The 18,942-nt window shown below is 55.6% G+C and overlaps 2 protein-coding genes across 8 annotated transcripts in view; one reads left to right on the top strand and one right to left on the bottom strand.

Moving 5' to 3' along the window:
- The first annotated feature begins 1,254 nt into the window (after positions 1 to 1,254).
- On the top strand, positions 1,255 to 4,631 carry Lyl1 (LYL1 basic helix-loop-helix family member). The gene is made up of 4 exons (XM_032887741.1): positions 1,255 to 1,936; positions 2,556 to 2,911; positions 3,003 to 3,094; positions 3,809 to 4,631. The coding sequence occupies exons 2-4, from the start codon at positions 2,580 to 2,582 to the stop codon at positions 4,219 to 4,221; spliced, it is 837 nt and encodes a 278-aa protein (XP_032743632.1). The 5' UTR covers positions 1,255 to 1,936; positions 2,556 to 2,579; the 3' UTR covers positions 4,222 to 4,631.
- Nfix (nuclear factor I X) overlaps positions 4,627 to 18,942 on the bottom strand; it is a 96,331-nt gene continuing 82,015 nt past the window's right edge. For 4 of the 7 annotated variants that reach the window (XM_032887739.1, XM_032887734.1, XM_032887735.1 and 1 more), the window contains 3 exons: positions 15,424 to 15,571; positions 13,208 to 13,299; positions 4,627 to 8,536 (listed from right to left, as the gene is read on the bottom strand). In XM_032887739.1, the coding sequence (XP_032743630.1) occupies positions 8,522 to 8,536; positions 13,208 to 13,299; positions 15,424 to 15,571 (255 nt within the window). In that variant the 3' untranslated portion in view covers positions 4,627 to 8,521. The remainder of the gene's footprint in view (positions 8,537 to 13,207; positions 13,300 to 15,423; positions 15,572 to 18,942) is intronic. The other 3 variants (XM_032887738.1, XM_032887737.1, XM_032887736.1) reach the window with 1 other exon arrangement.

The raw sequence follows: 18,942 nt of genomic DNA, 5'->3' as shown, positions 1-18,942 counted from the left end.
TGAGTGGGGGTTGTCTGCCTGTCTTTATGTCTGTCTGACCTGGAAACTGATCTGGCAGCTCAGGAGAGCAGTTCGTCAGGTGGCCACAGGGCGGCAGCTGCAAACAGGCTACCTCCCCTCTTCCAACTCTCCAGGCATTTCCCCTGCCTCCCCGGCACCCGCAAGTCCCCTGCAGTCTCTATCCTATTGCCTGATTTCTTGGGCTCAGCTGTCTGCAGTTGGTGAGGTGGTGGCGGAAGCCACACCGGAACCAGGCATTCTGTGCATCCGCTCCAGACCAGGTGCTTCCTGTCCTGCCTGCTCCACAGTAGGAGTATGCTCACTGAGAATACAGGCAGGCGGCCCTGGGACACCCAGTGAGGAGATGCTCTCTCCCCTCCCCCTAGAGTAGAGGATTAATAACGTTAAGGGGAGAGTCCTGGGGCAGACTCCTGGCACATGCACCCTTCACCACCAGCCAGAAAGGGAAGCCCGCTGTAGCAAGCTCTGCCTAAGGAGTCAGGAGGGTGGGTAACTGGGGCTTCAGCTTCAGCACTTTGCTGAGTCTGCATGGCCACCGAGCCACTCGGGGTGTGCCAACAATTAGTCAGATACGGGGAGCAGTCCTGTAGTGCTTGGGGTTTAGCTCTTCTTGAAAGCACCGCCCCCTTCACCCTTTGGAGCAGAGTCTCCACATAGCCCTAACCAGTGGAACTCACTATAGACCAGGTTAGCCTTGAACTGGAGATCCACCTGCCTCAACTGCTGGCTGGGATCAAAGGCCTCTACCAACATGCCTGGCCCCTTTGGGAGTTTTCAGCGGGGGTTCCAGCATTTCTGCAACATTTAAGGGTTCAGGTTTTTTTGTTTTGGTTTTTTTTGTATGACTTTTCCCTGCATGCACTTGTACCATGTGCTTGTCTGGTGCCCTCAGAGTTAAGCACTGGGGCTAGTTTTGTGAGCCACGTGTGGATACTTGTAACAAAACCCGAGTCCTTTGCAAGGGCAAGTGCTCTTAACCACTGAGCCACCTCTCCAGTCCCTAGGTTTCCAGAATTCAGAAGCTCACTCCAGAATACATGCCAGCGAGGGATACCACCTCTTGGGGAGCTTTGGAGCAGCTTCTGGGAAACTTAGAGGGCTCTGACACGAATTTCACCCTCCTGGGCCTGGAAATAAGTGCTACAGGTTCAGAACACCTGCACCAAGGTGTCAGGACACAAGGCCACATTACCAGAATTGTCTCCTTCCGGAGCCCTATTCCTGGGTGTGTGTGTGTGTGTGTGGAGGGGAGGGGTGCAGCCCACAGGGGGATGTGTAAAAAGAGGAACTAGGCTGAGGCCCATGGGTCATGCGGCCTCAGAGGACCGGAAAGGGGCCCCTTCCACCCCATCAGCATAGGGGGTGGGGTTCAAAGCCAGACCAACCTCAGAGGACACCAGAGGCAGCCTTGTCTCCTTCCCCCTTTGCATGCCTTTGGCGCTGGGCTCTTGAGGGCTGGGGTCTTCCAGTGCCTGGGGGAGCAGAAAGGGTGACTGGCCGAGGTGGACCAGGAGGTGCGCGCTCCGTGATCCCTGCCCGCTGGTTTCCTCCCGGGTCAGCACCGCTTCTTATCAGCTGCGGCCAGGCAGCCAGACCCTTATCTGCACAGGCCCAGCATCCTCTGGCCTCTGCGCCAGGGGGTAAGAGGGAGGAAGCCAGGCTGTCGGGGGCGGGGGAAAGGGCGGGTCGGTCCAGGAGCAGCTCACTTTCTCTTGGAGGTATCCACCACGACGCCTGACGCCTCCGAGGCTACTCAGGCCTCCTGAGCCCGGGAGGTGGCGCAGCCCAGCTCTGAGGCCCAACGGGACCACCTGGGGCACACTGGCCGAATTGGACAGTGGAAACGGCCTCCTGACCTGGATTGACACACCTGACCACACAGCCAGTACCTCCAAGCTGTGGGAACTGCTACAGGGTAAGAAGGACACTTTGAACGTTAGGGAGTGTCTGTGCCTGTATTCGGTGTTTGTTAGTACGTTTATTCATTCATTAGAGCTGGGACCTACTAAGAGAGGGGGCAGAGAAACTTCTCCAGTTGAGGTAAATAGGGCAGAGACTGACAGGATACTCCAGACCCTAGAGCCCAGTAAATGTGTTAATAAGTGGGGTGCTGATGGGGTTGCCAGTAAGAGGAACATTCAGCAAGGGTAGAGGCCCCTGAAACAGCCACGGAGAGTTGGCATAGGGTGAATCTTGGGGCCTCAGGGGGTCTTTGATTAGTCAGGGGATCCTGATCTTACTTCCAGTTGCAGGTAGGAGAGATTCTGAAAGATGGGAACTAGCTCAGAGACTGGGAAAGATCCCCATTAAAAACAACTCACAGGGTCAGCGTTGCCTAGCACCTGGTAGACACCCCGTCCCCCCCCCCTCGTGTGGAGGAGGCCTTCCTTTCATGTCCTAGCACTTTCTAGGTCCACTTTTCTACCTTTGATTATTGAACCCCCGATACCCTTCTCTCCACAAGGTACTCTTCTGTTGAAAAGCTCAGGTTAAACAGGTGGGGGAAAAGATGGTCTTTGGCCTTCCTTCCACAGGTTAGCATTCTATTCTTGGAGTCCATGTGCCCACCCCAGGCCCAGGCAGAGGTGGGTTCCGCCATGACTGAGAAGACAGAGATGGTGTGCACCTCCAGCCCAGCACCTGCTCCTCCCTCTAAGCCGGCTTCACCTGGACCCCTTCCTGCAGAGGAGTTGGACCACAGAAACACGTGCAACCCCTGGTTGCCTCCAGGTGTGCCAGTGATAAACCTGGGCCACACCAGGCCCACAGGGGCAGCCATGCCCACCACAGAGCTCAGTGCCTTTCGGCCTTCCTTGCTGCAGCTGGCTGCCTTGGGTACAGCTCCACCCACCTTGGCCCTGCACTACCACCCTCACCCCTTCCTCAACAGGTCAGTGGACTGCTGGGACTATGGGCAGTACTTAGGTTTGGGGGTCAGGGTCTTTGCCTACAAGGTGCTCATGACCCACAACCCCTTACAGTGTCTACATTGGGCCAGCAGGACCCTTCAGCATCTTCCCTAACAGCCGACTGAAGCGCAGACCAAGCCATGGTGAGCTGGACTTGGTTGACGGTGAGTGTATGTCTGTGTGTGTACTTGTGGGGTGCCTGCAGCTCATGTCTGATTGGCCTGTACTCTGCCACAGGGAGAGGTATTTTTCAAGGTGCACACATATACCCCCAACACAAGTGATAGTTCATGAGCCTAGTTCACCACAGTACTGAGCCTAGTTTGGGGGTTTACCCCTGTAATCCAGACTGAGGCCGGAGAACCAGTTCAGAGGCCAGCCTAGGCTATAAGAGTCCCTGACAAGTCAGGCGTTACAGCCAGAGACATGGCCACCATAGGATATGCAGCCACAAGATGATAGACACTCCCAACCCCTGAAAACAGTCATGAGAGACAACCTTGGATTAGGATCACACAGAGCTAAGAGACCACAGTCAACCTCAGAACCCCAGCCACACACACAACAGCCACAACCACATGGCATGATCCCACACAACCACAGCCATCAGATAGGCCACCAGTCACCCACAGGCCCACAGCAGGCAAGAACAGGACCTTTGAGAACCCAGGAATACACTTGCTCAGAATGAAGCCACAGAATGAAGACTTCTTAAGGGATCGCGTCATTGTCATCAAGGCATAATCAGGCTCAGCAATCCTGATGTCTACACAGCCCACAGTCTAGGCTCAAATCCCAATGGGCGCTGGTAGTGTTCAGTGGGGACAGCAATGAGCGCCCTCTGTTCTCTACGCTGACGCTATCCCTTGGGTCCTCAGGGCACCAACCCCAGAAGGTGGCTCGGCGAGTGTTCACCAACAGCCGCGAGCGCTGGCGGCAGCAGCACGTTAACGGCGCCTTCGCGGAGCTCAGGAAGCTGCTGCCCACCCACCCGCCCGACCGGAAGCTGAGCAAGAACGAGGTGCTGCGCCTGGCCATGAAGTACATCGGCTTCCTGGTGCGGCTGCTGCGAGACCAAGCGGCTGTGCTGGCCTCCGGCCCCAGCGCGCCCGGGTCCCGCAAGCCACCTGCACACCGGGGCGTGGAGGGCAACGCACGCTGCGGGGCCGGACACAGAGTAGAGGCTGCCCGCTCGCAGCCCGTGCTTCCAGGGGACTGCGATGGCGACCCAAATGGGTCAGTGCGACCCATCAAGATGGAGCAGACGGCCCTGAGTCCTGAGGTGCGGTGACCCAAGGCAGCGGCGCCTCAGCTGCTGCTCAGTGAACTCCTTGTAAAAGGGTCTCAGATCGCCCAGATGAGGAAACTTTCTGTAGCTTTGGGAGGGTGACTGGGCGACGCCAGGGGCCCCCCAGACTTTTAAGAAAAATTTCCCAGAGCCTACTTGAAGTGGCTTTGCCAGTGTCCTCTTGCCAGGGCCGAGACCAGAGAATCAACAAGGCCAAGTAGCCATGGGATCCCAGAAGTCCTGAGGGAGGTAGAGAAAGGTCTGGAAGCCTTCGCACTCCTCACCGGCGCCCCCTGCTGGAGGCGAGAAGACCCTAGCCAAGTGTGTGCAGGACCTACCCCGTGAAGCCCAACTGGTTGTGCTTGATCCATGATCCTGTTAACCGCGGCAAGAAAGACGCAGACACTCTTGCATTTGTTTTTCTTTATTTCTTTATTTCACATACACATTAGCCATTCAATGGAGAAGCCGAAGAGTCAGGCAAAGATGGTATAACAGAAGCGCAGTGACGGGGGTGGGGTGGGGCGGGGCGGGCGGAGAGGGGACAGACGGGCTGGCTGCCTACTTGCATTCCGCTAGGACACTGAAAACCCAGAAAACAAAACAGACAGTAAACTACCCTTGTTTCTTATGTATCTCAGTGCAGAGACGGGGGAGGGGGATTGGAGGGCAGAGAAGGGAGACCAGGCTGAAAGAGGAGCAGAGGGAAGGGACGCTAAGGGGAAGCACACCAAATCCATTAGTACTATATATATAGAGATACTCGTATATACTGCGTTTCTTAGCCTAAGAAGAAACTTGTTTGACGGGACGGGCGGCCTTTGCGGTCCGCGATGCTGGTGCTGGTGGGGCGCACGGATCTCCCAAGAGGGGCCAAAGCGGGGGCTGGCCCCAGCTGGCTTGCGCAGGGGGGGGGACGCCCCGAGGGTGGATGGGGTGAGGGGAGCAGAGGTGGGGCTAGGGTGCCCCTAGGGCTCTCGATTGGGGGACAAAGTTCTCATAACTTTATTGCTCCTTTATTTTTCTCTCGTGGGGGGGTCCGTTCAGCACGGTCGGGGTGGGGAAACGGTGGGTCGTCTGAGCCACCCGGCCCCTCTGGGACCCAGAGCGCGGCGTCCGCTCCGCCAGCACGGGGGTGAGAACAAGGCACTAGGTCGGCCGGCCAGCGCGGGGGCGGGTGTGTAAGGCAGTCGACAGGGCTGGTTGCAGGGTAGGGTGGGGATGTGTGCCGGGCTGTGTGCGTGCGTGCGTGCGGGCGCGGGCCTGGGCAAATCGACCTGTCAGCATGGCTGGACCTGTCCTGGAGCATCGAACCTCCCGGAGGGAGGGGGAAGAGTGGTGTTACGCGGGAAGGGGTCGGGGAGGAAACTACCAACTTGCTGAGCGCGCTCCTGATTAATGCTGGTGAGGGTCAAGTTGGCGTCTGGCTCAAAGAAGGGCGCTCGGAGTGGGGAGGGAGGGAAAAGGGACGTTTGTTCGTTGGCATTGACCTCTGCTGGGGAGGGGGCCGGGGACCCCCGCCGCGCCCCAGTGCCCGGAGGGGGAGGGGGCGAGGAAGGGGGAGGGGGCGCCTGGGGAGACCCGCGGCCAGAGCAGCCCAGCCGCGGGGCGCACGCCGCTGTCCCGTTCCGTTAAACTCAACAAAGAAGGGATATGCGTGTTCCTAACAAGTGCAGAGTATTTAATTGATTCATAAACGTATGTATAATAGTTTGTGGGTTTTTTTTTAAAAACGTACTTTATAATGTAATAAGCACCAGGGTTTTTATGTTTAATTATCTTAAAAATAATTTTCTCTCGTCCTTTTCCTTTTGATCTTGTGTTGGTTTTTTTAAATGTCGAGGTGTTTTTAAAATATAAACTGTGAACGTTTTCTTCAGCCCTCCCACCGAAACCGAACGACGAAACAAATGAAAACCCCAGATTATCCTCGTCAACGCAGGAAAACGGCAAAACCCAACCAACCAAACCAACAAACAAAAAAACCCAGAAAACTATCAAAAAGTAAAAAAAAAAAAAAAAAAGGAAAAGGAAAACACTCAGCTTTCATCCCCGCTAAGGGCAGAGCAGGCCCAGTTCTTTTAGCGTCCCCAGAGCCGCGAGGACATTACAACAAAAATAGAAATTTTTCTTAATCTCTTAACATACAAAGATAGGAAAAACTCTCTGATGCATTGCACTTGGTTCAATGAAAACAAACAAAAAAAAAAAGGTTAATTTCCCTATATTTTTTTTTGGGTTGTTTCCTCCCAAACACGTCCCCACATCTGTCGCCCTCATCGTCCCTGCCTGCCCCTCACACCACCACTTGGGAAAGGAGCGCCACCCCCACCTCAGTCCTCCCGAGGGTACCTCGCCGGGCACCTTGGGCCCCGGCCCAGCTGGCCTGCAGCTTCTGACCTCGCCCCGTAATCCCACAGCGCCCACTGCCCTCTGTCCTCGACGGACCGAAGAGGCGCACGAGGCCGGGCAGGGACCCTCTTTCGCTAGCTCTTAGCTCTGACCCTGTTTAGCCAACCGAACTGAAAAATCATTGCACTTTGACCGCGCGTCACGCCCGGCCCGCCCGGCCCCCCCACCCTGGGGCTCCCTCCCCTCGCACAGGGAGGCTCCCCCGTGGGATCTCCACCCCGGCCTGGCCCTCGACGCCGCAGGGGAGGGCTTCGCTCAACTTCCACACAGAGCGCCGGGACAGCCGCCTCGCAGCCCCGAGTTCCCTGCTAGCGGCCATTCGCCTGCTCAGGGCCGCAGCCTCACCAACTAGATTCTCAATAAATAAAGCCCACAACCCACCCCACGTGGTGCAATGTTGGACTGACTTTCGGAGGATCCTGACCTGTGCTTTGTGTTTTCATACCGGAGAGAGGCGCAAGGCCTTGAGAACGGGTCTGGGAGGGGAGATGCAGGGAAGGAGGACTAAGGCACAGAAAGACAAGCCAGAGGGGCCCAGTCACCCTGCAGGGGCGCTGGCGTGCTCGCGTTCCCCTCCCTCCCAGGGGGCTTCTCAAGACCCTCTGGACAAGCCTCCACCATCCCTTACTGGGGCAGGGGGCTGGGAGGAGAGCTGCTTCCTGTGGTGTGTTACGAAATTGTTCCCAAGTTGCTCAAACAGAGGAGAAGTTCCCAACTGCAACAGCGAAAGACCCAAACAATGACTGCCCCACCCCTAAATAAAGAGGAAAGACATTACAGCTAAAATCTAGGGAGAAGTGGCCACGGGGTGTGGTGGGAAGAGAAGGGGACCAGAAAGCTCCAGAACACTCTTTTAAAAGGATGACACCCCCCCCCTCCACAGGAACTCAAAGTCTCGAGAGCAGGACGCCTACCTAGCGCAGGTGGAGGCTGCCTTGTCCTCCTCGCTCAGCTCCGGGGCCCTTTCTGCTCCACTCTCAGCCGGCCCCTGGAGGGCTGTGTGCGGCAAGGGCAGGGGCAGGGCAGAGGGGCGGAGCGAGGGCACCTGCATGCAGGGCTGGGGTGCGGGGCGACCTGGGGCCGACTCCCTTCACCAGGGGCGTGGCAGAGGGCAGCAGCCCTTGCGGCCCGCGGGCGTGGAAGAGGGTGCCTACGCCGGACTGGGCGTCCAGTCCAGAGCATTCTGACTTTCCTGTGTGCTGTACAGAGGGGGTCCAGCCCGAGAACTGCCCGGGCGGTTCAAAATGGGGTGGCAGAACACCATCCATTCTGGACTCAGGCCGAATTCAGCTAGCTCTAAGGAGCATCCCTTGCCCACCCCGGGAACGCCCTCGCCTGATCCAGAGCAGCTGGGGCCAGAAGCCTGAGCAGAGGCTCCCAGGAAGGGCGAGAGGGAGAGGGAGGAGAGAGAAGTCCGGAGGGGAGCTCGAATGTCTACTATCTTTACGAGCTGTTCCTCTGGGCTCCTAGGGAAGCTTAGGTCCAGCGGAGGGTGGGGTCCCCAGGAACTGCCGGGGTGGCCGGCCAGCGAGCTGGCTGCTTCTTCCTGGGAAGGCCGGACTGGGTAGGAGGAAGGCAGTCTTGTTGCATCCTTTCTTTCTGTTTGTCCTCTGCTTAGCAGAGTCCGCATAGCATGCTTCTTTCTGCTTGGCTGCTGGTGTACAGCTCCGCTGAGACCCCTTCCGAGGGCTCCCAGAACTGGGCGGCTTTGGAACGCAGGGGTACCCGGGCTGGAGGAGGGAAGGGCTGAGTGGCTGACGACGTCTAAGTTTTGCTTTTCGGTGGGGCTGGGCTGGGGGATATTTCCGTGTCTCAAATTTTCTTCTCCCCCCTTTTTGAGGAACCTCTTTTTCTTTTTTTTAAAATTTTGTTGTTTCTTTGTTGATCTTAATCAGAGGAACCAGGACTGTAATGGGACCAGGAAAAAAAAAAAGCGACCGTGAGAACAGCTGGGGCAGGTCCCAACTCCCATTTCACTCCCCCCCTGGCTCTATGATCCCCAACCTCTACAGTGAGCTCAGGAGGAGGGCCAGGGTGCTGAGCATAAGACCCCAATGGAGGAAGCCAAATCATTCTCTCCACCCTCTGAGGGAATCCCCCCCAGACCCCAGTGCAAGAGTCCAGCTGGCCTTCCCGTGGGCACGGTGCCCAGCGGGTGGGACCCCCATGGCTGGCACTGGCACAGACCTGGGATCTGGCCATGTTTGCAATTGTTTAGGTTTTTGTGTGGGACCTGGAAGGTGGGGAGGATGCCAGGCTGGGCCTTTTGTATCCACGGGGGTTGGGGGAGTAGGGTGGGGGTGGCCCGGCTCGAGTTCTTGCTGAGTTTTCTTTCTGTCCCTTTGGATTAAAAGCAGAAATTCACGTCTGTACATTACAGCCAACGTCCTGTCCCTCAGGCTGAAAGACTGGGGGCAGGGAACCACATGGCTTCAGTTCCTACTAGGGCCAGGCCTGGGGGAGGGGACCAGAGCCCACCCACCCTGACCGTTCTTGGGCCTTTAGGGCACCAGACTGGGAAAGGAGCCTGAAGCACCCTGCGGCGGATATTGCTTCCCTAGGGAAGCCAGCAGGGGGCGCTGCCTTCCCGTATATAGGGCCCTGCTGGCAGTGAACACACAGTATACACAGGGTGGACCCCTGGGGCTGGCTGCTTGGCAACGCCCTCCATCAAAGGCTCGACTCTGGTTTCCTGCCCAAGAGGGAGTGGAGGGCTCTTCTCCAGACCTGTTCTTTGCTTGGGTATACCTGGCAGTACCATCACAACAAAATGAGGGTCCCTGACATGGCAACTGGGGGTATCATCTTGGAGCTCTATGTCATAGACTTGGGCCTACAGGACCAGACAGAGCCGAACACACACACACACACACACACACACACACACACACACACACACACACTCTCTCTCTCTCTCTCTCTCTCTCTCTCTCACACACACACACACACACACACACACACACACACACACACACACAGATGCTGTTTCATTCCCTCCTTGTCCCAAGCCCACACCGATGCCAGGCACACACAGAATGCATGATCTTGACCTGCTTATAGTCACAGCCCTCGGGCGACAGAACTCAAATGTAGGGAGTGGGTAAGAGCCTATGGTCCTATGGCCCTGTTTGCTGCATGTACCGCGCCGCAACCATAAGCAGGCTGCGTGGGAATGTCTGTGCCCTGCCTAGGTAGTGTCCAACCCGTTAACTTGGGGTGAAGGCACCAGGCTCCTGGAGTGGCCAACTTTTCAAAAGAAGCCAGAGATCCAGGCAGAATTTCATGTGAAATTTTCCAATATTTAAAATACTGCTGGAGCTGGGAATGGTAGTACATGACTTTAATCCGAGTAGGTGGATCTCTTGATAGTTGGAGGCCAGCCTGGTCTACATAGTGAGTTCCAGGACAACCAGGGTTACATTGAGACACCCTGTCTCAAAAATAAACACACTATTGGAAGCCAAAATTGGTGGCTTCTCTTGTAATCACAGCTCGCAGGAGACGGAGGCAAGAAGACTGTGTGGAATTTGAGCTCAGCCAGTGCTCCACAGTGTGTCCCAGGCCAGCCTGGGCTACAGAGTCAGACACTGTCTCGAAACTCAGAGAGACAAAAAATACTATTGGACCTAGGCATGATGAAACTTGCTAGTAATTCCAACAAAATAAAAATAGAAACCCCACCACTACGGGGTTATGAGTATGGCCTTGTCTAACATATCCGAGGCCCTGGGTTCCAACTCTTATTTTAAAAAGCAAAAACATTACTGTTTTTACCAATATTGATCAACTCATGCCAGACCCTGTTCCTTAGGCTTTGGTTTGGGACTGCATTAAGCGCCCATGTGAAACGGGGGTCATTAAACACAAGAGTTAGCAATGGGTTTGGAGAAGGGTGTCCTGCTCCTTCAGTCCCAGCATGCAAGGACCTGACCTCGATCCCTAAACCTAAAGGTGGGAAGAGAGAAGTGACTGAAAAACATCTTCTCCTGATCTCCACATGCATTCAGTGGCACACACGCCCATATCTAAGCATCACGCACACCCATGTGGATGCTCAAACACGCACAAGTAAATCAAAATAAAGTTCGACCTTCAAAGAGCCTCTGGAGTTTTCTCTAGATGTGCTGCCCAAGGCAGTCACTGCTCGCATGGTTTATGAACGTGAACACTTGAAATGTGGCTTCTGGAATAAGGTGTGGAAATGGAGCCTAGTCCCTTGGAACATTAGGTGAATGCTCTCCTACAGAGCTCTCTCTCCAGCCCTAGGTTTTTTTCTAATTAATGTCAGTGCACATTGCTACAGATGGCCAGTGGCGAGGATAGAGGTGCAGTGGATGAACACCCAGAAATGTGGGTACAGACTGCAACAGCAAAGGGTGCTGCCTGTCAGTGCTGCCGAGTACCTGCTGGGTACCTGGCAGGATGTGCACCTGCCTCCCTCTGTGGGTTCTCGGGCAGCTGCCCACTTGTCTATTCACTAAAGGCCAGGGAAGGGTCTGGAAAGCCGAAGTGGAAACTCACAAAGCAAGAAGGCCAGTCAGCAGAGCTCTGGGTTTCCAGCTCTGGTGTTCTCTGGGACCTCAGGAATGGCTACCATGGGCTTCTATGCCATTGCTCTAGGCCACGGGAGCCACCCTTGCTCTGCTTCCCTAATAGACACAGGCTGTCGGAGGACGCCCGGGACACTGGAAGGGGGACCACACCAAGGTCTGAGCTGACTCCTGGACTAATACAGCTTTACAGTCTCAAGGGTGGGATGGGGACTTAGGAGGGCCTCTACACAGGCCTGGGGAGCAGGGGTCTGTTGTCAAGGCCAACCCAACTTTCTCTGCTTACCCCTCCCAGCTTTCCAAGCCCGGGCCCCAAATTGATTAAAACTAAGTTAAAAAGCACTGTTTAGGGAATGATAAAATTGCTAAAATTTTCTTTTCTTTCCTCATTCTATTGTCCCGTCTCCATCTGGTGCTCCAAGGACCAGCTAAAGTCACTGGTTACTGTGGAAACCACTCCTGATTGTCCCCCTAATGCCTTCTGCCTGCCCCCAGGCCCAAGGGCTCCTGCTCTGGGTGTCTAACTTTCATTTCCCCACAATCCCCAGACACACCTGAGCAGTCAGGGCACTGGATCAGGGGAGGGCTCATTCCCCCACCTGCGACATAAGGCAAAGAGAGAGAGAGAGAGAGAGAGAGAGAGAGAGAGAGAGAGAGAGAGAGAGAGAGAGAGAGAGAGAGAGAGAAGGGGAGGCCGCCTGCTGTCCCTTCCCCTGGCACCCCCTCCCACCTTCTGCCAGCAGGGCTTTCTCGGCCTCCCTGGCACAGAGCAGAGTGGGCTGGCTCCAGACCCTGCTCAGAGCCATTGTTTTTCTTCTCAACACCCCCAAGTTCAAGTTCATCTGGGTGTTACATCATGTCTGGTTGCTCCTGGAAACCAGACGGGTCAGACGTGACTCTGGGGAAAGGGGGCGGGAGGCTGGAGGGGGTTGAAGTTCCCTTCTCCTCCCTCCTCACCACTAGGGAGCTCTGAAGTTTGACTAAGTTGTGTGTGTGTGTGTGTGTGTGTGTGTGTGTGTGTGTGTGTGTGTGTGTGTGTGTGGTGTTTTAAAGGAAAAGAGAAAGAAAGAAAAAGAAAAGACCCTCCAACCACACACACGAAACTTCCATCCACCAAACTTTCTCTGGACTGGGGCCTCTGCAGAGGCGGGGTGGGGCAGGAGCTAGCAGAGGTAGCCCTGAGGCTCTGAGCAGGGGTGGATTTCCCAGGGCCGAGGAAGCCAGCAAGGAAGTGTTTTTATAAAATTTACAAAAAGAAGAACATTTGTGTGCTCTTTCTGAAAGCCCTGGCTCTCTAAAGCTGCCCCTGGCCGGTTCCTGAGGTGGGTCCTCCCTGTGCTTGGAGCACCCTGGGTTCCTGCTTCTCTTCTCATCCTTTCTGGATACAGGCACTCGAGATGCCCATGTGTGCACTCGTGAAGATGCGTTCTCGGGTGGCCTGGGGGCCTCATGCTGGAGGGCAAGTTTGGCTCGTCTTCTTTTAAGAAGTAGGGGTGGTATCAGTAGGGACTGGGGACTCCAGCAGCCTGACCTTTCTCCTAATGGGACTTAGGGGGACTTAGGGGAGAGGCCTCCAGGCCTGTAGCCAGCTCTGCCTTGCCCTTGATGCCAGCCTGTGGGCATGCGGCCCACCAGACCTGCTTTGTCCCTTCTCCACCTTCATCTGCCCCACCCAGACCGGGAGAAACAGGGAAGGCCGGGGTTAGGCAGGACAGGAAGAGATCCGGGAGATAGGGCTGTCTTCCTAGTTAGTACCTCAGACTTTCATCTTTGCTTTACCAGGATGGCCTAGAGGCCTCTGGCCTCAGGCTGCTTTTCCCAGGTCCAGGGCTGTTAGAGCTAATTATCCAATTAGCTGATTAGCCAGGGAGCCTGAGGCTTCTTCCTAGGGAGGCTGCTCGGCTGGGCAGAAGCCTGGGTGTGCAGCTCATAACGAACAGCCCTCCCCAAGACTCCCCAGTTTCTTCCCTCGTCCCACGATGTGCTCCCAATGTGCACACCTCTGTGTGCATCCAGGCATCTCCTACCTGAGACTGTTGTGGGATGTTCAGAAAGTTGCTGTCCCGGGATCCGATGCTGACAAACCGGTTGGCAGAGGAGGCGCCTGTCGTTGTGAATGCTATGGGGAGCGGGGGAGCAGAGAGAGGGAGAGACCAGGTCAGGCTCTGGGACCCACCTGGGCACTGCCTCTCTGGGCGGCTGAGAAAGGGAGAAACTAGGTTAGACCTGTGTGCGTGCGTGCTGCAGGGTAGAGTGGCAGCAGGAAGGAAGAGTGAGGGGCTGCAGCTGGGGAGGTCAGGCTCCAAGTCCTTCCTCTCACTGGCCGAGAGCACACACATACCCCTCTGTCTCAGCCTGTAGAGGCTGGGGTGAAGAAGGGCCCTTGAGGCTGCAGTTGAAGTCCCTTGGGTCTAGTTCTGTCCCCTACAGAGACAATGGCTACCACCGGGTTTACCAGTGGAGTTCCTAAATTTTCTACTTATAGAAGGGCAAAGGTGGGAGCTGGCGGCCTGGAGTAGCCTGGCTGGGTGACCCTCTCATCCAGGCCACCTCGCCAGCCCCACAGCCTCACCAGGGGCTGTACCACTTACCACCTTGGGCAGTCCCATCGGTTGGCAAGTGGCTCAGGAACTCACAGGGGTCCAGTGGAGGGCGGAGCCAGCAGGAGTGGTCACAAAAGACCCTGTGGCCTGGCCACCTGACTTGTGCTATGGCAGAGAGGCTGAAGCACATGCTACTCTCTTCCCATCAGTGTGCTAGGCCAGGTGACAGAGAAAGAGGCCGCAGACAGAGCCCCAAAGCTCAGCCACCTGGGGGGGGGGTGCAGCTGTCCAGTGCCCCAGGGGAAAAATGAACCCAACACCCCTGAGCTCTTCTGGGGTATCCAGCTGAACCTGACAGTTGGGAAACAGTCCCCAGAGGAAAATGGACTGTCACAGTTTGCCTGGGAAGCCACCCCTGTCTATATCAGACATGCTCACCAGCTCCTGTCCACCTCTCTCCAGAGGTCTGCCCCGGCCTGGTTCCCTCCCCAACTCTGCCCACCTCCAGTGACTGTGATCATGTCTAATGGCATATGCAAATGAGAAGATGGCATGGAGAGAGCAGGGAGGGGGACAGAACTCAAACCACGGGAGAGAAGGACAGAGAGCTCCAACGGACAGGAGTGTTGACATGGGCCACCCTACCACCCACTCCCGCACAGTTCCAGCTCAGAGCTCTGCCCACCCCTGTCCCAGCCCAAGACAGCGCCGCCTGCCTTCCACCTCTCCTGTCCTTCACGTCGGGTCTAGCTGGGTCTAGCTCTCCACTTAGATTTTTCTTCTCTTCCCTTCGGCAACATTTGTCATTGGATTTAAAGGAAAAAAGGAAGTGGGGAGAAGGGAGGGAGGGAGGGGGAGTGAGAGAGGGAGGAAGAAAAAGATGAAGCCAGGACCCAGTGCCCCCCACTTCTCCTTGGAACTTACAACCTGGGAAAGGAACTGAGGGGAGGGAAAGGAAGGGATGGGAGGAGAGGAAGAGGGGAGGAAAGGGGGAAAAAGAAGAAAGAAAAAAGGAAGAAGAAGAAGAAGAAGAAGAAGAAGAAGAAGAAGTAGTAGTAGAAGTAAGAAGAAGAAGAAGAGAGTAGAAGTAGTAGAAGTAGTAGTAGAAGAAGAAGAAACAACCAAATGAGAGACGGAGGGAAGAAGGCATTGGAAGCAGCCTCCTGCATCTTCAGAGGCCCAAAGGGCCAGATGGAGGTGAGGGGGCAAGGCAAAAAGAAGATGGCGGTGGCATCACCTTGTGGTCACATTCAATTTGTTTTGGTGTGTGTAAGGGAACAACAAAACAACAACAACAAAAAATTGAAAAACAAAACCAAAAAATCAAAACCAAAACCAAAACCAAAACCAAAACCAAAAGCAGCAATCGGGCATGAAGATGGCATGGCTGTGCCTCCCGCCCCCCTACCCGCGCCAGCACCCCCGGCCCAGTGCCCCACTGCACTCTCCCTCCCGCCCCCCAGGGGGGCCTGGGCCAGGGCCTGGCTGGGAGCAGTGGGCAGGGCTCATGGGGTGCTGGCTGGTGTAACTGAGGCCCGGAGGCCATGGCCAGGGCTCGACCCTGCTCATCCGGTAGGAGGCTCTGAGGCGCTCTGGGTAGGGGCTTTGTTGGGAGGGGGCGCTCCTCTTTTTGCAGTGGAGACCGTGTAGATGGGCCAGGGATGCTGGGCGCTGTGGTATTGGTTTCATCGTCCACTTACAAGGTGATGGAGGAGTCAAGGCGGCGCCGTCTGGGGCCGTGCTGGTGGTTTTGGAATCAGGCATAGGAAGGGGCACAGGTCTGGCCACTGGAGGCGGCGGCGGTAGCAAAAATGACCCCGGGACTTTGCCCTGGCCGCTACCGTTGGGCTGCGAACAACATAAATAGAGTGACGCATGAAGGCACATCACACACAGACACACGCTCGCTCCCCTGCGCGGCCGGCCGCTTGCTCCTGAGAGCAGGCACTCCCGATGGAAGATGCAGGAGTGGGAGAGAGGGTCCTTTCCTCTAGGCACAGGACGGAGGAGGGTGTAAAGCCTCTATTTGGTCTCTTGGGTGTTTCTCTCTGTCTCTTTCTTTCTTTCTTTCTTTTTCCTCTTATGAAGTAGTGGGAGGGAAGAAGGGGGTGTCCGACGGGTGATTCCTCATTTCTTTCTTTCCTTTTTGATCAGGATCTTACTGTGTAGCTCTGGCTGGCTTCAAACTCACCATGTAGACCAGGCTGGCCTCAAGATCTACCTGCCTCCGGCTCCAAGGGCTGGGTTTAAAGGCGATGCCACCGTACGTGGTGGCACACTTGTCAATTGTTAAGCGAGATGTTCTAGGTACAGGAACAAACCACCTAGTGATGCACACCACTGCACCTAGAACAATCACGCTCATGGCAGGAATGAGGGGCCAGCTCACCTCCAAGGTCTCAAGGGCACGCTCCCTCCATGGCCCTAGCTGGGGCTGGCTGACTAGCCACAGGCTTGCCGATATCCACCCAATGGGCAGCCTGGCTCAGGAGGCCATGAGAAGCTCACCCTCCATTCTATCTCCAGCAGATCCTGTTCTCAGCCTGGGAACAGTGGGACGCTGGCCTTTTCTAGAAAGATCAGCCAGCGAGGAAAATACGCCATTGGTGGCTCCGACTTCTGTGAGGTTCTTCAAGAGCGAATCCCTGGATAATGCACGCCCTCAGGAGCCAGGGACATTCTGCCACCAAGATCCATTCCTTGTCCTTTTGTGCCCTCTTTGGCCTCAAACTTTCGTTTCTCCTCCAGGCCTCATGCCTGACCGTGTCTGGGTCGGCTTCAAGGCTTCAGAGAAAGAACACGCCACACGCTCCCCAGCCACTGGCAGGCACAGTCTCCCTGGAGAGACCTGGAGCATTGCCTCCTGCTGCTTGGGGCAGAGCCCTCCATGCCCACCTGCAGCAGCTCGGGCGCAGGGAGGCCTGGCCCCAGCTCTTCTTTTCCTATGGTGCAAACTTCAGCCCTTCTGGCCACTTAGGCACAAGTCCTAGGGAGGTCTTTCTCTCTCAACTTGCCCTCAGACTGGTAAACCTCCTGCCTCGACACGACATCCCGAGTGCTCGAGCTCGGAGTTTAAGGGTGCACCATTATATACCTGTCCAGTGCTCCTCCTACAGGAAGACAAATCCCAGGAACCCCCGCACCCCCATCTCCAGGGAGGTGAGAGGTCTCCAGCCAGCATCAGTCTGTCCCCACTCTTGGTTGATGAGAATGAGGCTGCAAGGGTGGGCGTAGGGGGGAGTAGTTGTGGGGGGGAGGGGGGAGGGCGTGGGGCCACCCTTGCTGACAGTGAGTGGTTCTCTGGATGTCCGATCATGGCTCAGCCATTATACTCATGCTGTGTCTGACCTTCCGACTACTCACAAGGGAACAGTTCTCACCTCAGGGCCATTCTGCTCCCTGTCGCCTGACAACATCTCGAGTTATTTCTGAGGCCTAGAAGATACTATTGGCCTCAAGTGGGTAGCCTATAGCTTGCAGGATGAAAGCTCGTTTTCTGTTCAAAGCTAACAGCACTTCCTTTGATGCGAAGGAAGCTTTGTCTACCCATTCTACAGCTGACTCCAGTGAGGTTCTGTTCTGGGGAGCAGTTCATCCAAAGTCACCTGCTACGCTGGCCATGCCTGGGGCAGAGCCTTATCTGTCTGACCCAAGAGCCTCTGGCAACCTCTTGGGCCCTCTTCACAAGCAAATCAGCTCGGCTCGCGTTGAAATGCTCCACTATTTTACAAGTGAGACACAATCTCACCAGTGGTCCCTGAAGGTTCTTATTCCACACCCTATCTCTTCTCCAGGCATTTCCCATTCTCAGTTCCTTGGACTCTCTAGACCTCAGGCTGATGGTGAGGTCAGAGTATAGCCCTGCTCACCTCAGAGTGCCCTCCCTGAAGCTCCCTCCTGAACCCCTTCAGGTCTGTTCTAAAAGCATCACACACACACCCACGGACCGGCCAGAGTCTCTGAGTCATGCTGGTCTCTCACTGTCCTATTCTTCTTGGATACCCTTGGCCCTTCACTGGAGTCATGGGAGCGGCTGACCCCAGACTCCAGCACGCCAGCGGGCTCGTGTAGCACTCAAGTCTCACTTCCAGGAGGCGAGACCTTAGGGTCTTCTCCTCAGGTGGGACCACGCTGTCCTTTCTGCTCTATTTCATCCTCTTCCATCTTTTGTGGGTCCCAGGGATCAAACTTAGGCCATTAAGGTTGTGTGGCAATGCTTTACTCCTGAGGATGACTCCGCCTCCCAAATGCTGGAATTGCAGGCATGAACTGCCCAGCTCCTGCCCCACTTCAGTCACACCTGACTCAGACCTCTGGTTCTTCTAGCTACAAGCCGTTATCCCCAATGACCTGCTAGGTCTGACACGCTATTCCTTCTGCCATTCCTGCACACTCTAAGGATGACAGCACAGAGAATCGGGCTACCCAGCATCCCTATCGGTGACCTGGACTGGAGTCTCTTGGGCCAGGTATAGCATCTGAGAGAGTGACTCTTTGGTTCTAGATAGCATCAGGACCAAAGGGAGGCTTTCTAGCTCTGCAGGGGCATCAGTGAGAGCCAAGCAGCAGCCTCCTCCCTGGTGTCTATGGTCTGTCTGGCTCTCGGCCCATGCTTCCCCCAGACAGGAAATGGAACAGTCCCACAGGTCACAGCTTCACGACTTCTCTCTGCGCTCCAAGCATCTAGGACACAGCATGGAGCCCGTCTCTTGTGAGAGTGTCTAAAAGGACAACCCCACTTGATGAGGCTAGTCACAATACTCTCAGACTTATTTCTAGAAGGCCTGGAACATCGGAGTTCTAGGTTCGATATAAGTCAAGGCATTAAAATATCAAGGTCTTTGATTCTGTGTTACCTTAGGAACTGAGTTGGGGTTGAAAGGAGTCTATAACTGGCCCAGCACATCACCTGCCTCGCACTGATAGCAGCACTCTGCTTGCCTAAGTCATTATCACCACTGGGCCCTCACCACCCCTGAAACACTTCTACCCAGAACCCTTCCTCCTGCCCTTGGCAGCACCTTAGATGCTGTCTCCATGTGACCGTCTAAACGAACACCCTAGACTTGGATGGAAGGATGAAATATTAGGGTGCCTGAGAGCCTTCTGTAATAGTGTGTATTTCCTCGCTATAGATATTTTTCGGAAAGGCTGGTCTGTAATTTGGGGTTCCTGAGGGAGGTGCTCCTGTAGGCTCTCAGGTCAAGGATTCCTAAAGT

Source organism: Rattus rattus, chromosome 17 (assembly GCF_011064425.1).
Source record: "Rattus rattus isolate New Zealand chromosome 17, Rrattus_CSIRO_v1, whole genome shotgun sequence".
NCBI classification, from domain to species: Eukaryota; Metazoa; Chordata; class Mammalia; order Rodentia; family Muridae; genus Rattus; species Rattus rattus.
Note: the sequence above shows the minus strand (reverse complement) of the source record. Positions and strands in the feature narration are given on the sequence as shown.

Bases quoted from the DNA above. Each gene is read 5' to 3' on its own strand.
- Lyl1 (XM_032887741.1), top strand. From the start codon at position 2,580: ATGTGCCCACCCCAGGCCCAGGCAGAGGTGGGTTCCGCCATGACTGAG. The intron at 2,912-3,002 runs GTCAGTGGACTG...AACCCCTTACAG, and splicing joins CCTCACCCCTTCCTCAACAG to TGTCTACATTGGGCCAGCAG. The intron at 3,095-3,808 runs GTGAGTGTATGT...TTGGGTCCTCAG, and splicing joins TGAGCTGGACTTGGTTGACG to GGCACCAACCCCAGAAGGTG.